Source organism: Stegostoma tigrinum, chromosome 31, assembly GCF_030684315.1.
Source record: "Stegostoma tigrinum isolate sSteTig4 chromosome 31, sSteTig4.hap1, whole genome shotgun sequence".
Lineage (NCBI taxonomy): Eukaryota > Metazoa > Chordata > Chondrichthyes > Orectolobiformes > Stegostomatidae > Stegostoma > Stegostoma tigrinum.
The window spans coordinates 36759471-36778103 of record NC_081384.1 but is presented as its reverse complement, the minus strand read 5'-3'; the positions used below and the strand labels follow the sequence as shown (position 1 = coordinate 36778103).

The 18633-nt window shown below is 39.9% G+C and overlaps 1 protein-coding gene across 18 annotated transcripts in view; it reads right to left on the bottom strand.

Moving 5' to 3' along the window:
• Window positions 1–18633, bottom strand: part of tanc2a (tetratricopeptide repeat, ankyrin repeat and coiled-coil containing 2a) — a 778741-nt gene that overhangs the window by 57414 nt on the left and 702694 nt on the right. For all 18 annotated transcript variants that reach the window (XM_059638827.1, XM_059638832.1, XM_059638830.1 and 15 more), the window contains 4 exons: window positions 17989–18225; window positions 14861–15046; window positions 11236–11329; window positions 104–237 (listed from right to left, as the gene is read on the bottom strand). In XM_059638827.1, coding sequence (XP_059494810.1) covers window positions 104–237; window positions 11236–11329; window positions 14861–15046; window positions 17989–18225 — 651 coding nt within the window. The remainder of the gene's footprint in view (window positions 1–103; window positions 238–11235; window positions 11330–14860; window positions 15047–17988; window positions 18226–18633) is intronic.

Below are 18633 nucleotides of genomic sequence, written 5' to 3'. Positions count from 1 at the left end.
ATATTACGCACTCCAAATACTGTCTCAACAACCCCACCCAGCATAACTGAAAAATAACCTCCTTACTTTTGTATTCAATACGACACTGACATAATGTGCTCACCTGCCAGTGTCCTTGTCTCACTGCACTGAACAATGGGACAATCCCCCGTCGGTTAGACTGTGACACTGCTGCTCCTTGTTCCAACAGCAATCTGCACACTTCCAGCTTGCCTCGTCCAGCTGCAGCAGTCAATGCTGAGAGTAGATAAACACAATTTCAGAGGTAAAAAGAATTTTGGGGAACAAGGTTATTCAACCCAACAAATCTATCCAAGTTTTAAAGCGTTTTAGATCCACCTCCCCATCTTCTTACACATTATCCAAATAATTGCTTTTTCCTGCTTCCTGCAATATCACCTATTATCTAGTACAACAGACTTCGGGCGATTTCATACATCTCTGAAGAAAAATGTATTGTGTAACTTTGTTTTGCTCTTAACATTTTTAAAACTTTTTTTGTCTTATCGCAGTGAACCAACATTTATAGAATGGATACATTACAATAATGATACTACTACAATATTAACAATTGAGTCCTTAATTTAAATTTCAGCTGTGTGTTTTCTGTTTGTTGCCAGAAAATCCATAAAGTTCTGACTGTTGGTAATAGAGTAAAAATATGCATTTGGATGGAAAAAAAATTAAACTGGTAGTATTTTACATATGTCTTCATGACAGAAGAGTATGTTGCTACTGTAGCAGGAAGACAAGAGGTTAGTAATACAGATAGCATTTTTAAAAAATGGGTAAACGAAAGGTACGTGAAAAATTTGTCGATCTCAAAGTAGAAAAGTTACCTGGTACTGATGGGGTACATTTTTAGATTATTAGAGAACTAAGAGTAGAAAATACAGAGATTCTGGCTCCAATCTACCAGTCCCCATTCGATTTGGGAATGGTGTCACAGGCCTGAATGTTTACACACTCTTGTTCCAAGAAAGGAATAAACCCAGGAACTACAGACTAGTTAGACTACTGCTCAGTAACACAATAAATCTTAGCCTGGAACATCATTCATTTACAACTGTAAACGTGTGGGCTAATTGATTAAACACAACTTAAATTTGTTAAAGGCAAAATATATTGACAAATTTTATTTTTTCTTTGGTTACATAGTGGAAGTGATGGATGAGCACAGCTGCAGTTGAATGTATCATATGGACTTTCAGAAAGCACTTAGAAAGGACCACTTCATAGACTTATGGGAAGTTTTAATATTTTTTGAACTAAAAGAGCAGCGGCATCATGGATACTAAAAGTATAAAAGGACAAAAAATAGACACAGTCGTGATGAATAGCTGTTTTTCAGACTAGGAAAACCCACAGGGTGGTATTAAGACCGCTGCTTTGTCTAATACATTTAATCACTTGAAGTTGGGCATACAGGAGTAATTTCAAAGATTTCAGGTAACACAAAACTCTGTAATGTAGTAAACAAATGAGGAGGACAGCAACAGACAACAGGACATAGAAAGGCTGATGTAATGGAAAGTCTCATGGAAGGAAAAAAACAATGTGGAGTAATGGGTTTAAAGGCTTCCTCCTGCACCATATAACAACTCAGTGATTCTGTGCAGTGTGATTTCGTATATTCTTGGAAGGTAATATAATTATTGGTGCAAATGTTAAAGAGGGTGCAGGAACAGAGAAATGAGGTGGCATATAAACACAAATTAAATTAGCTGTTTAAAAAGCAATTAGGATTATTGTTTTTGGTAATAAAATCATAGACTTATAGAAGTAAGACATCTTTTTTAAACCTTAATAAAATACTAGTTAGGTCTTACTGGAATATTGTATTACAGTATGCAGGTCAAACATTCAGAAAGATGCCAAGATCCCAGTGAAAATGATGAAAATGTTTAGAAGAATGATAACAGAAGTTGAGGGAATTCAGGTTGTATAAAGAAACTGAAGAGGCTTGATTTAAGAACAAAAAAGTTTAATGAGAGATTTGATTTAGAGAGCTATTAAAAATCATGAAGGTTTTTCACTTAGAATTAAAAAGGAAAACAGTTTCCAGCGGTAGAAAGATCAATAACCAGAACAGACAGAATTAAAGTGATCAGTAAAATAATTAGATGTGACACATTTCACACATGTATGATGATCTGAAATGCACTGCCTGAAAGGGTGTTAGGAGATGGTTCAATTTAAATAACACTGAAGGGAATACTGAAAGGAGAGAAAACAATACGGTTATGGAATACTGGACTGATTAGGTAGCGCTTTCAAAAAGCTCGCACGGGCATGATTGATTGAATGACTTTTTTCTGTGTTGATTTAATGAAGTTTAAGCCTGGGAAAAGTTTTAAAACATGGACTGGCTCACTGGTTAGATTGCCAAATCGAACTTAAGGCTTGACAATTATGCAGCTTAATCAAATTCGGGGATATAATAACCCCAGCCAAGCATATCCTAGCCTCTGCAATGAATTATAACTCAGGTAGGACCAGATCCTTGATGTAGAAAATATGCTGGGATTGTTAATAATAAAAATTTTAAAAAGCAGAATAAAATATACCTATGTTGGCCATATTATGATGCTTTTAAGTATAATTGCTAGATGCTGAAGCCTAACATGGGCTGCCATCACACATTGTAATCATCTTGGTTTGTTGGTCATAAAGCCAGCCTCTTTCAACAAATATAATCAATTAACTCATTCTACAATCTTCACAGTATGGATAAACACAAAACAAGAAAAAACCCAAATGTCATTTCAAACTGTGAGTTCACTTTGTAGTTAACTTACAGTAATAGCTGTTCAAACTTTTTGCTTGGTTTTTCATGCCAGTGAAAACCTTTTACACTCTAAACAAAACTTTATATTTATATAATAGTTTTAGCATATTCTGTTGATAAACACATTTAATTTACAAGCCACAGGGATAGATAAGGAACTATGCAGGATCTGTGAGGGTGAAACATTAGTCAATTTTTCACATTCAAAATGGAACATTTTCCATTTTCCAATGGCATTGAATGAGATGTTTGAGATGAAGCTAGAGATACTTGAGGAAATACTGATTTAGACAGAGCAAGTTTTATTATTGATCCTCGGTGTTTTCAGTGAAAATTTTCTGATCCTTGGGAGTGCCAAGATTGCCAGCTGATCAGTCTTAGCCTTTAGCCTGTTAAATCTCTTGTTGCCGGATTTTAATTATAATTCAGATACAATGTGATCAGCCACATTTCTGCACCTGATGTCTCATGAAAGAATACATAAAAAGTAACGCTGCTCAATAAGTCATGGGCTATGAATAATAAGCTGAAAATAAAAGAAGAGCATCAAGTCATTATGAGGCTACAACTTTAAAGTAATTTTGGGGAAAATTATGGACAACAAAAATAATATTTTTCAAAGACAAAAACAGTCTGCCTATGATTTCAGTTCGTTAGAGGACATAACATGAATGCTATTGAAATTAATGTTCAGCCTGTCTACAGAAACGTATTTTTACAAAACACTGTTGCAACTCCTGCTGTACTTAAAATGGACAATTTTGTGTAATGTATTAAGTCCATATGTTATGTTATCTGCCATTAAAATGGAAAGAATAAACAAACCAAAAATATATCAATGGTCTTCGAAGACCCTCTCATTCCTGCCTCATCTGATTACAGAGCAAGTAAAAAAAACCATCAAGAGACTAAACAGAAATGCTCAACAGCCAATATTTTGATGCACTTTTTATTTAAAACGTAAATAACCAAAAGTGTAATCAATTTTTTTGAGGTTTTTAAATAGCAAAGAAACAGATGACAAGATACAAAGAACAGAATTGGAACAAAGCAGCAGCAACAGTATGGAGACAGGGGCACCTCAGTTATTCAGTTTCTGCAAACATGGCCTTTAAAAGGAGTATCTGCATTTCTCATATCCAGTAATAAGGAACAGACCAGATTGGGAATCAGGCCAGGCAACTCAGGAACAGCCGAGGAGGCTGCCAGTTCCCAATGCAAGTTGGTGAAAATGACTACCTCAGGATTCAGAATTATGTTGAAAAATTTATATAAAATAAAATATAAAACCTACCTCAATTTGTCACTTGTCACATCTCTCTCATTCCCCATCACCTATCGCCTTGATCCATAGCACTTGTTGTCCTCTATTGATTCCTATGCCCTTCAACCTGGATTCAATTTCACTAATGTCTGTTATACTCCAGAAAATAATTGCATTTATACTGAATTTAAGTCCACAATTTTACGAAAGTGTTTTCTTTCAGTTAGCCACACTCCCCTAATTTCTAGCTCCCCATATTTATACAACTGAATTAAGTCTAATTAACTCCTCATTAATATATCTATCACTTGTCCCTTCATTCCTTGAGGTATCAGACATTTTTTTTCAGACTGGATTAGACGACAACATGTCCCTTCCCTAACCCATTCACTGTTACGCTTCTCCCATGGTTCCCATATCCACTATGTTACCCAACGTCCTTCCACTATTCCAACTTTGTGGCTACTTCCACTCATCAGACTTACTCCCTTCACCTACAATCCCAATTTACATAGTGTCTGCAAGTACTCACACACACGTAATGCTGCCTATGCAAAAAAAGCTCTATTTCTTAAAGATTTACAGTGCAAAGATTCATCCTATGAAAAAACACTGTCATACATAAAAATACACTTCAACAGGTCTTGGCAATTTTTGATAGCTTGTGACAGTTCAAAGGGATTTTTGCATCTTTTATCCACAATCTTCTCCACAGTTAATAATCCCAAAGGACATCTGCACCCCACTTCAGCACTGCAACCCATTCCCCCCCCACCAACCCCAAAAGGATTTTGGACCCCCATCCTCCCGAGGTGTCCTGGGACCATAGCTAGAGGGTATTCTTAGACCTCCAAAGGAATACCCTGATTATCCAAAAGAAATGCACTGGGAAGAGACCTGCTCTTCCCTGGCCTAATCTCCGTGCCGGATGCCAAACACCAGGGGCACCAAACGCACGCGTGAGAATTACTATTGTACCCTCAATCCCTTCCTCATGGACAGGAGAAATGGTGGGTTACAGGAGGGGAATTAGGATTTCCAACATAGCCATGTTTTCCATTGTGGAGAATGTCAGTCAGGGTGAAAATGTGGGCCAAGGGGAAGATTAGTGCTACAGCTTTGAAGGGTGCACGTAGTGATATGATGCAGGAGAAGTTTGCTAAATCTAAAAGTTTAGTTAAAATAATTCCAACTTACCTGGTTTCTAAGTGAATGGTTACAGGCACACAGACAGATATGTATCTCCTGCACTGTATGAACAGCAAGCCTATAATATAACATAGCTGAACATGCAGAAAAAAAAACTGCTTACCACTGATGCTGAAACCTATAGAACAGAAGGGACCTAACACTAAGAGCTTCATTGTGGCCTAAAGTAAGTTTTTAAACTTGAAATCTCAAATTGAAAGCAAACTCAAATGGCTGCCGTATTGACAGGAGGGAATGGATATCTATTCCTCCCTTCTCATTTTCAACTCTAGAAATAAATCTAACAGTCAGAAATAAGTTAACAGAATTCTAAAATGCTTTTAGCAAACATGTATAAGTCCTGCTTTCTCTTAGATCACAGAAATTCTTCCAACATGGGGATCCTTCATATAATCTAACTGGACAATGGTCGAGTATTTGGGGTAAGTTATTGCCTTGCTTTGTTGAGATGCAGTTGTGTAGCTGTCAAGCAACATCAGTTTATATTCCTCCAACTCCAAAAATATGTAGCAATTTTTAATCGACGCATCTTGCCACTTGCAATCTGTCGCAACTTTTTCCAGTCCCCTTACATTAACTCACAAGATGAAATTCTTTATTTGTATTTTGGATTACCTTCTACAGGCTACAGATAAAGTGCAAAGGATTGTCTGGCATCGTAGCTGTCATTTATTTCACTCCTAATATTATGCCAAGGATGCTCAAAAGAGCAACCGAGTAGAACATTCTCAAAAACATATTGGTAAAATTTTTGCGACCTTGCCTTCACAGTGCAGTGTATATCCAGCGATGATGGGAACTGCAGATGCTGGAGAATCCAAGATAATAAAACGTGAGGCTGGATGAACACAGCAGGCCCAGCAGCATCTCAGGAGCACAAAAGCTGACGTTTCGGGCATAGACCCTTCATCAGAGAGGGGGATGGGGTGAGGGTTCTGGAATAAATAGGGAGAGAGGGGAAGGCGGACTGAAGATGGAGAGAAAAGAAGATAGGTGGAGAGGAGAGTATAGGTGGGGAGGTAGGGAGGGAATAGGTCAGTCCAGGGAAGATGGACAGGTCAAGGAGATGGGATGAGGTTAGTAGGTAGGAGATGGAGGTGCGGCTTGGGGTGGGAGGAAGGGATGGGTGAGAGGAAGAACAAGTTAGGGAGGCAGAGACAGGTTGGACTGGTTTTGGGATGCAGTGGGTGGAGGGTTAGAGCTGGGCTGGTTGTGTGGTGCAGTGGGGGGAGGGGATGATGCTTTCCAGAGAGACTACTCTCTCCGCGACTCCCTTGTTCGCTCCACACTGCCCTCCAACCCCACCACACCTGGCACCTTACCCTGCAACCGCAGGACATGTTACACTTGCCCCCACACCTATCCCAGGCCCCAAGATGACTTTCCACATTAAGCAGAGGTTCACCTGCACATCTGCCAATGTGGTATACTGCATCCACTGTACCCGGTGTGGCTTCCTCTACATTGGGGAAACCAAGCAGAGGCTTGGGGACCACTTTGCAGAACACCTCCGCTCGGTTCGCAATAAACAACTGCAACTCCCAGTCGCAAACCGTTTCCACTCCCCCTCCCATTCTTTAGATGACATGTCCATCATGGGCCTCCTGCAGTGCCACAATGATGCCACCCAAAGGTTGCAGGAACAGCAACTTATATTCCGCTTGGGAACCCTGCATCCCAATGGTATCAACGTGTACTTCACCAGCTTCAAAATCTCCCCTTCCCCCACCGCATCCCAAAACCAGCCCAGTTCGTCCCCTCCCCCCACTGCACCACACATCCAGTCCAGCTCTTCCCCTCCACCTACTGCATCCCAAAACCAGTCCAGCCTGTCTCTGCCTCCCTAACCTGTTCTTGCTCTCACCCATCCCTTTCTCCCACCCCAAGCTGCACCTCCATCTCCTACCTACTAACCTCATACCACCTCCTTGACCTGTCCGTCTTCCCCGGACTGACCTATCCCCTCCCTAGCTCCCCACCTATACTCTCCTCTCCACCTATCTTCTTTTCTCTCCATCTTCGGTCCGCCTCCCCCTCTCTCCCTATTTATTCCAGAACCCTCACCCCATCCCCCTCTCTGATGAAGGGTCTAGGACCGAAACGTCAGCTTTTGTGCTCCTGAGGTGCTGCTGGGCCTGCTGTATTCATCCAGCCTCACATTTTATTAGCAGTGTATATCCAGTCTGGCCAATATGCACCTCTACGACAATAGCAATATTTTGACTCTTAACTGCTTCTAGCAAGCCACTCAGTTGTACAATGGGGCTGAGAAGAACAAAGAATGATGAGAAGTCAAACAGATGTACCACTCAGCATTTATCTAGGCATTGAACTTGGGGAACAGAAAGGCAAACACAACCCAGTCCTCTACAGCACTACTGGGAAACGTGCGAAAATTGGGGCAGCTGTCTGACAAACTCACCGAATTATCCTTATAGAATCATACATTTGGCCAGCAGCCCAGAGTCCTCCATCACTATGATTCAGCATGGCTTATTTCATCAGTAGTCCATGCCAAAATTTACCTCTATGTTTTACTTGTGTGGGGATGCCCCGTAATCATGAAAGAACTACACAGGTCGCTCACAAACTATCTCCTTTTAATTCATGACTGGCCATGTGAAAAAAAATAAGAAGAATTATGTATTGAAATGTACAGATCACACAGAGCAAATAAAATTGAGGGGGATCATTGGGGGTGACAACACATTAGCGTTCAGCTGTTAGGGAGTGACATTGTGAGTATTCATTATTGACTGTGGATCCTGAAAAGTCTCATTGATCAGATAAAATATAATTAAGGAAGAATTAAGAACATAAGAAATAGGAACAGGAGAAAGCCATTCTGCCCCTCAAGCTTGCTCCACACTCAATGGGATCATTCTAATCGACACTCATGACAACCACTTTCCTGCCCTTTCCTCGTAATCCTCGATTCCCCTACTCATGTCTGTCTGTCTATCTATCTCAGCCTTAAATATACACAGGAACTTACTCTCTCTCATTAGGCTTGTTTTGAAGTGGTTTGGCAATTAGCTGGATTCAGCCAATTAGCTTTAACCAAGCACTTAGTGATTGAAAGCCAAGTGAATTGAAATATGATGGTTTTGACAACCAATGCTATTGTAGGAAAATTGACATGTCTTCCAAGATATATGAGGAGAGGATTTTTGAAATGCGGTGTGAGAATGAACCGCCATCTGAGAAACTGGCATTTAGCTCCCACTAGAAATTGCTAAGCTCTTTAAGAAAGTACATACTATTCATAGAAGGTGCCACAGCACTTTTAACTAAGTGTCCTCACAGAAAAACATCCCTGAAAGCTGGATCAGTAAAGAAGGGTGTTCATAACATGAGAACAGCAGAAGAAAGGCATGTAGACTTTGAGAGACTAAAGTTTTAATTTATTTTCTTATTATTTGGGTTTATACAAGTGGGACTTGTGTTTACTAGAACATGAAACCAGTAGAATTAATTCAGTTAGGGATTAGTTGGTAGTTAAGGGGAAACTGTTCGGTTGTTAGTAATTCTGTCAATTTGTTCACTGTTAGGGTTAAATAAATAGTTACGTATTACTGAATAAAGTGAACATCAAGGATTTTCTTTCAGTTAACCTCCCTTCTCCGTAACTGTTTACTCCTTTTTAAACAGATTAGGTGAGGTGAGGCAAGCTTCTCTGGGTTTAATTATTAGAAGGGGACCTCTACCCCCATTGTAAGAGATTGGGGGCTTGATGATGTTGCCCTCACTATTTTCAGAATTATAATCTTTGAGTGGCAAGCCATGAACATGATTTTAATTTCATGAATCTGGTTACTGCTTTAAGTTTGTCAATAATAAACAAAACGCTGGTGTTATTGGACACTATGAAGCAAAACTGCAGTATGATTTGAGAATTGTGTGCACATGAACTATAGGGATTAAATTTGTACTCTCTAGCTGACTTCAAATATGTATATCAATTGGTGAAAGATGCATGGCAATTACCCACCCGTAATCAAATCAAAATTTAGTTTAATCAGTAAATCTAATATTGAGGATACTTAGAAAAACTGAACAGAAACAATAATAGTTACTAGCAACTTTCACAATAATACACAAGTATTATCCTAAGTTGAAAACAGGTTCAGAAAAAATCTGGAATTTGAAACTGAGGTACAGTTCACCAGGACAATACCATTTCATTGAGTCAAAGTCATAGAGAATAGCTACAGGCACTGCGGCCCACCATGTCGATGCTGATCAACAAACAACAAACTACACGAATCCCAGATAACAAAGTGTGGCACTAGATGAATACAGCGGGCCAAGCAGCATCTTAGGAGCACAAAAGCTGACGTTTTGGGCCTAGACCCTTCATCAGAAAAAAACATTTACTTGCACTTGGTCCATAGCCTGCTATGACCTGGCATTTCAAGCGCTTATCCATGCACTTCTTAAATGTTGTAAGAGTACCTACCTGCACCACCCTCCCAGGCAGCATGTCCCATATACCTAACAGCCTTTGGGTCTCCTTTAACCACTTACTCCTCACTTTAAATTATGCCATCTGGTCTTAAACACAGCTGCCCTGGGACAAAGATTCTTAGAATCTACTCTGTTTGTCCCTCTCCTAATTTTGTATACCTCAATCCTAAATCTTAGCCCTCTGCTTCAAGGAGAACTGCACAAAGTATTCCATTTGCCATTTTACTAATTTATTAACTCATAAATATCAGACTGTAGCCTGAGACCATCCTCTTCACTATCAACACCACTAAATTTCATGTCAAATGCAAACTAAGCAATGACACTATCTACATTCACATTCAAGTCGTTAAATCTGTATAACAAACAGCAAGGATTCTAGCACCGATGCCTGTGATACACCACGGGTCACAGGTGTTCCAATCATAAAACAACTCTCCTACATCACACTTTGCAAGCCAGTTTACTAGTGTCACTTCAATCCTGTGGGCTCTTACTTTTCAGACTAGTCTTCCATATAGGACCTTGTCAAAGGCCTTACCGAAATCCATGTAAACCACATCAACTTCACCACCCTTTCAAAAAATCTTTACTAAATTAGACAGGGTCTTCCTTCAGCAAATTTGTGCTGACAATCTCGACTTTTCCAAGTGTTGATTAATCCTGTCCCTCATATTTTTTTTCTGAATAGTTTCCCTACCACTGATGGCCAACTAAGTGGTCCATAATTATCTGGCCTATTCCTGCTGCCCTTCTTGAACAAAGGAACAACATTAACTATCCTTCAGTCATGTGGCACTTTACCAGTGGTGAGACAAGTATTAAATATCACCCAGAGACCCCAGGAATCTCCTCCCTTGTATCCCATAGCAGCCTGGCAGACATCTCATCTGACAATCATCATTCAGTGCTGACAAAGCTGGCTTTTATTTTCTTTCCTTGTTCACAGGATGAGGACATCACTGGCCAAGCAGCATTTATTGCCCATTCCTAATTGCCCAGAGGTCTGTTGAGCATCAACTACATTACTGTAGGTCTGGAGTCACATGTAGGCCAGACCAGGTAAGGATAGCAATTTCCTCCCCTAAAAGGGATTAGTGAACAAGATGGGTTTTTCCAATAATCGACAGTAGTTTCATGGCCATCATTAGACTCTTAATTCCAGGTTTTTACTGAATTCAAATTCTACCATCTGCTGTTGTGGGATTCAAACCCAGGTCCCATTATCTGGGTCTCTGAAATAACAGTCCAGTGACAATACCATTAGGTCCTTGAGCTCTCCGCCTGCAGCCACAAGTTTTGCCTCAGGCACTTAGTAATTGGGAATTCTAGTATAGATGAGGCAGTTGTCAATTTGACAATGGCACTCATGCATTTGTGAAAAATGCAAAAGGTTCAAAACTGCTACAGGTTTACTATATAATTATCATCAAAAGCAGTCCCAGGACAAGCATAAAAACACAAGTGTATAGTTGTAAGATACTCAAAAATTTGGGCTTCTAATTACCTGTTTCTCCCCAAAGTGTATCAAAACTGTTAATCTGTGCCCGTTCCACTTCCTCCTCGTCTTTTTCTGGTAGATCTAGGAGATATGATACAATCTAAAACGGATGAAAAGAAAATAACAGAATGAGATCAGAAAACAAAAGTTATTTGCACCGGATTTTTCAGTCATATCGTGCATTGTTTGCTTCAAAGCTATGTAGGCATGAAGGACAATATCAAGACCGAACACCACAAGTTACATTGTCAGGTTAGGTATGGTTTATTGGTTAGTCGTGAGCCTGGTGGCTAGGTCCAGTCACCTCCTTGATGGCATTAGCTCATTCATGACGTGAAAAAGCTGTAACTATTCAACTTCATAAATGGCAACCAATTGTTCTGTCTGCACCTTGCCTGCTGCCCACAGATAATCAAGCATAGCCTTTTCTTTTCTATTCATTTGTGGGACATGGGTGTCACTGGCAGGCCAGTGTCTCTTGCCGATCCCTAGTCACCTTTGAGAAGGTGGTGATGAGCTGCCTTCTTGAACCGGTGCAGTCCACCTGTTGAGAGTTAACCTACAATGCCATTAGGGAGGGAATTCCAGGATTTTAACCCAACTACAGTGAAGGAACCGTGATAGATTTCCAAGTCGGGATGGTGAGTGGCTTGGAGGGGAACTCGAAGGTGGTGGTGTTCCCACATATCTGCTGCCCTTGTCCTTCCAGATGGAAATGGTTGCGGGTTTGGAAGGTGCTATCCAAGGATCTTTGGTGAATTTCTGCATTGAATCTTGTGGATAGTACACGCTGCTGCTACTGAGCATTGGTGGTGGAGGGAGTGGATGTAGTGCCAATTAAGTGGGCTTATTTGTCCTGGACGGTGTCAAACATTTTGAGTATTGTTGGGGCTGCACCTATCCAGGTAAGAGGGGAGTATTCCATCACACTCCTGACTTGTGCCTTGTAGATGGTGGACAGGCTTTGGGTAGTCAGAAGGTGAGTTAGTTGCTGTAGTATTCCTAGTTTTTGGCCTCCTCTTGTAGCCACTGCGTTTATGTAGTGAATCCACTTGAGTTTCCATAGGGATCAATCCTTCAATTGGTTCTCTTCAACATATATATCCATGATCACCCTCTCACAAAGTCAATATTCTTCACATATATTGATGATGTGCCCCTGGCTTTTCAGGTTAGAGGCGGTCCAAGAAACACTCAAGATCCATCGTCACAAGCATCACAACCATTCCCGAAGCATTGGCTGAAGCCACAAAGTTGACTGATGATGCCAATTTTGGACCACAGCTCCTTCCCTAGCCACATAATTTATCAGATTACCTTTAGGAAGCATTTGGAGCCAGAGGAGTATCCAAGTTATTGGTTTTAAACAATTTCTGATGACATAACCCTAAGTATCTGGGATGTCACCTGCATATCCTTCAGATAATTCAAGTTTAGAGATTCTCAAAAGCTTTCAATCAAGCATTTGATGAAATGAAATTTAACTAGGGTATTTCAAGTGGGCCTATCCTAAAGTGACTGTGCTAAACCACTGCCCTCCCTCTGCAGACAGTGATTGCACAGAAGCAGAGACACACCTATGTGGAAAACGAATGAAACCATTGTTAAAGGGATTCAGAGGAGCAGGATGGCACATAAGATAACTACTCAGCCCACTGTCTCTCTTAGTTTTTGGTATAGCTAGCCAATTGCCCTCCTCTTCTCATAAACGTATAACAAAAACAGAATTTACTGGAGAAACTCAGTCGGTCTGGCAGCATCTGAAAGAAACAGTTAACATTTCAGATCTAGTTTCAGAATATTCTGAAGCAGGGTCATAAAAACATAGAAGACGAGCTGGAATAGGCCATTCGAGCCCTCAAGCCCGGTCTGCCATTCAATATGATCATGGTTGATTGACCTCAGTAATTTCTTTCCTCAACATCTCTCCATCCCTTTAGCTACACAGCTACATTTACCCCCTTGAAAACTCAAATTAGCCTCAACGACTTTCTACAGGAACTGTTCACCTCTTGCTAGACTAAGAAATTTCTCCGCTTCTCAGTCCCAAAAAATATATTCTTATCCTTAAATTATCACCCCTGGTTCTGGATATCTCCCATCATCAGGAATCTCCTTCCTGCATCTACACTGTCTAGTCCTATCAGAATTTTATAGGTATCTTTGAGAGTTTCCCTCCACCTCATTCTTCTAAAAATCAAGTGAATTCAATCCTAACCAACTCAATCTCTCTTCATTCGTCAGTCCTTCCATTCCAGGAATCAATTTGGCAAACCTTTGTTGCACTCCCTTGAAAGCAAGAACATCCTCCATCAGATAAGGAGATCAAAACGGGGCAGAATATCCCAGGGGTGGCCTCACCAATCCCTGTATAACTGTAGCAAAATGCCCTTTTCCAGTACTTGAATCCTCTCACTATGAAGTCCAACATATAGAGTTAACAAGGTATAGAGCTGGATGAGCACAGCAGGCCAGGTTGCATCAAAGGAGCAGGAAAGCTGACGTTTCAAGCCGAGACCCTCTGAAGAAGGGTCTAGGCCCGAAACATCGGCTTTCCTGCTCCTCTGATGCTGTTTGGCCTGCTGTGTTCATCCAGCTCTACACCTTGTTATCTCAGACTCTCCAGAATCTGCACTTCTTACTATCTCCAAGTCCAACGTATAGTTTGCTTTTACTGCCTGCTACACCTAAGTGCTTATTTTCAGTGATTGGTTCATGAGGATACCCAAATCTCGTTGAACATTCCACTCGATTTACAGCTATTCAAATTAAAATCAGCCGTCCTACATTTTGCTAACAAAATTAATAACATCATATTTCTCCACATTAAACTGCATCTGCTATGCATTTGCCCACTCACTTAACAGGTCAAAATACTGCAACCTTTCTGCATCCTCCACACAGCTCACCCTCCCACTCAAACTTGTGTCATGTGCAAATTTTGAGATGTTACATCTCGATCCCTCTTAATACATATTGTGAATATCTGGCAAGCCACTGTATGTCACACACTGCCTATGTCAGAGTCAGAGTTGGAGGAACCTGACCTGATATTAAAATGCCCCAGGAGATGCTGCAAATAAAAAGGAACTGGCTTATGTCCTTGAACTCAGGGAGGGAGGTACTGTTTGTAATGTGATTAGTCATGGGGACCTCATAGAATATGAATTCCCTGATCAGGTCCAATGAGGGAGCCCTGGCTGACAGATAAAAACAAGAGTATCAGACATGTTGTTCAGTCCAAGAGCTGGCTCAGTGTAAAGGGTGCTCCACATGTAAATAAAGGGCAACTTGGGGATGAAATAACTCTGAGGAGTTATTTCAAAGATGATGCATAAAAATGGCCAAAGTTTTCATTCTGAAAATTGACTTAAGACAGGCTGAAAACATTAAATGACTAAAATATTTTTGAACACTATTAACAATTCACTTAGTTCTGAAGCTCTACAAACAGTTGTAATGCCTGTCTGTAGAGATTCACCATCTTTATGGGAACAGCAGCAGATACTTCCTTACGCTTGGTAATTATTGTAAACATACACTTAATGTGAAAAGAATACATTTAGTTCTGTCTTATTACATAATATTACAATGTAAAACAATTTTAAAATCCATAAAATGCAATACATACCTCAGTATATCCCATGCTTGCTGCAGCAATCAGTGCCTGTTGAACTGCATGACTCTTCTTAAACACTCCCTGCTGTTGTCCTGCTAGCATCCAATCAGCCTGGATTAGGAATTTAACTACTTCCAAGTGGCCCCGCAGTGCAGCATGCACTAGAGCACATTGTCCATTCTTATCTAGATGGTCCACCTTTGAGAATGATTAATCAGTCAGTTAAAACATAAACCTCAATATTTTTTGATAAAGTAAAAGCATTAGAAAGATTTAAGTCAAGACTTCTATTTTCTTTAAGGTGTAAATTTCACCAACCTTAGTCAAATATCCAAAGAGCAAAAACCACTGGGGGAACAGCCAAAGCACCGAAAAGAAAAACATCGAGGCAACAGAAACCATAATATTGTATACTTCAAAACAATAAATGAGAAGGCCTTAAGCTTGGGAAAAAAATAATGCAATTGATTGGAGAGAAGTCAATTTTGTGAGGATGCAAATGAAACTTTAGAAGGTTAAACGGATAACAATATCGGCAAACAATTGTGTAAAACACCCAATAGGAAACAATTGTGTAAAACACCCAATAGGAAACATTTTTTAAAAAAGTATTCAAAAGCCTGGGAAGAACAAAAAAAAGCTAAATATATGGGATCACCAATGATGAATAAGGACATAAGGAGAAACATTGATGGTAAAGGAGACACTCACTAGATATATGGGCAGCAGGGGAGAAAATATAAAGAGATCAGAAGAAAAATCAACATCAATTAGACAAGAAAAGGGGAACCAAGATATTAAGTTACCAAGGAATATAAAAGTAAACAATATTCCACAGCAACCCAAAGAAAAAATGTCAAGTTTAAAATTATAATACAGCCACTTGTTGACCAACTGATAATATTACAGGCAACAACAGAGAAATATTAAATAATCATGGGACTTCAATACTTTCTGGGAAAAAAGACAGCTAACATTAGACATTAAATTACTATATTTAAAATAGAGGTGAAATATTAAATAAACTAAGTTAAAGAGGATAAAATACCTACTCAGCAGGATTGCATTAGCATATTTTAAAACAACCTAGGGAAGAGACAGTGGAGGAATTGTTGTATATTTGTAATAATTCCTTAGCAAATAACAGGTAGTGCCAAAAAGCTGATGAATAGCTAATGGGAAACCCTATAACAAAGGAAGGGGGAAAGATGAAACATGCCCAGGGAATCGTGGACCAAAATATATATGTGTATGGTAGGGTACACAGTTTTCACAACAGTGAAGCATATGCTTAGTTTAAAATTAGCAGTAGGAGAAATTATACAATCTCTGCTATGGGCCAAAATAATAGAACATCCAGATTCCAAACAAAAAAAAATGGCTAGTTGGCATACATTTATAATTGGAAAATCTGTATGACTTACCTCATTGATTTATTTTTAAGAGGTAATTAACAGCAAATACAGGTAATGTAGTAGATGTAACATATCTAGATTGTCAAAAACGATACTGAGCCACATGATAGGCTAATGAATGAACTCAGATAATACAGGTGCTGCATGAGACTTATAATAGAATATAGAGTTAACTAGCTTCAGGCGGATAATAGAGGGAAATGGAAGCTGTTCAGTCAAGTAAATAGCCCAAAGCTGTGTTCCATAGAGATGACTGCTGAAATCTCTGACGTTCACATTTATATCTCAGATTTAGAAATTGTGTTGGTTCCAAGATTTAAACTTATAGCTAAGGCCAAATCTGGGGGAATGATGGGGGAAATTGTTCATGACATGAGCAACATCAATTGCAAGATAACGAACATGCAGAATGTTTACGTAAATAGCATATATGTAGAAATGTTACATATTACAGCTTCCTTTTTCTCGTCAAAATACATACTACTTACAAGAAAATAAATGGTCTCAAGGGGCAAAAGGGATCTAGGTGCACAAATATTCAACACACACAGTTGCAACACAGTTTTACAAAGCCATAAAGAATAAGCAAAGCAATCATGAGAGTTGAAGAGTAAATCAATCATACTAAGCAACATTGCTTAGATCACATCTAGAGTACTGCATACAAATTCTGGTTGGCATATTAAAAAAAAGGTCATCTCGAGGCACTTGTAAGGGTGCAAAAAAGGGTTACAAGATTGATTACAGAAATGCATGGTGGACCTATCAGAAGACAATGAACAGGCAAATCTATTTTCTCTTCTGAGAAGGCAAATGAGTGACCTAATTAAAACTTTTAAAATTATACAGTTTAGTAGAGTAGTCAGAGATAAAGTGTTACTACGTGCAAATACTTATTTTTCCGAAGAGCAAAACCAAAACCTATCAATGTAAGATACAGAATTTTGAAAAAACTTGGAATTTGCTACCACAGGGAGCAATTGAAGCATATTATGCAGGCACAGTTAATGGGAAGGGAGGCAAGCTTGAGGAAGCAGGAACAGAGGGTTTTGTTGGTACAGTAGGATGAGAGAAGTTAAGAGGTGGCTTGAGTAAATGTAATGGCCGATATCAGCCGGTCAGGTCAAATGGCTTGTTTCTGTGTGGTATATCCAGTTTAATCTGATTAAGAACTAAAGACAAAAGTCAGGAAGGAAAAGGTCTGTAGGCCTCAAGAAATATTCATTTAAATCTAAAAATGGACCATGACAAATACATTTCTGAATAAAGGAGTAGAGCAATTGAAAGATATATTGAAAAGATAATGACGCAGAGTTTTGCCTACCACTGACATTTGGTGTCTAATAAATTTTGAAGACTAACAAGAGTCTTAGAGAACTTGACAGGGTAGATGTGAATATGTTGTTTCCCACTGTGGGAGAGTTTAGTATCAGAAGGCATAATCTCAGAATTATGGGTCACACATTTAACTCGGAGGTGAGGAGGAAATTTCTTCTCTGAGAGGGTAAAGATCTGTGGAATTCTTTATGCAGACAGCTATTGAGGCCATGTCAGATATTTACAGCCGAGGCAGACAATATTTAATCAGTAACGGATGAAGAATTATGGGGAAAAAGTGAAGAACGTGGGGTTGAGGATTATCAGATGAGCAATGATCTCACCGAACAGCAGAGATGAGTTGAATGGCCTATTTCTGCTCCTGCGTCGTATGGTCTTAAGACTTACCTTTGCACGCCGTTTGGAAAGTAGGTGAACAACTGTGAGATGTCCAGAAGCTGCTGCATAGCCCAAAGGAGTCAGCCCACTCTCTGAGCACGCATCCACATTTGCGCCAAACTCTAGCAGAAGAGCAACCATGTCCGAATTACCAAGGTGAGACTGGACGCACAATATTGGGGCATTGTTCAACACCTCTGTCCGATAATTCACGTTGGCACCACCCAAAATCAGTAAACGGCTCACCTAGTTTATGGAAAGATTCTCAGTGTTAGCATAAAATAATAAATTACATACAAGATCACTGAACAGGTCTGCAGCACTTTTGTAATTTGTACAATAGATATCATGGGTTGATAGGAGATAATGGGAACTGCAGATGCTGGAGAATCCGAGATAACAAGGTGTGGAGCTGGATGAACACAGCAGGCCAAGCAGCATCTCAGTAGCACAAAAGCTGACATTTTGGGCCTAGACCCTTCATCAGAGAGGGAGATGGGGAGAGGGCTCTGAAATAAATAGGGAGAGAGGGGGAGGCGGACCAAAAGATGGAGAGAAAAGAAGATAGGCGGAGAGGAGAGTATAGGTGGGGAGGTAGGGAGGGGATAGGTCAGTCCAGGGAGGACGGACAGGTCAATGAGGCAGGATGAGGTT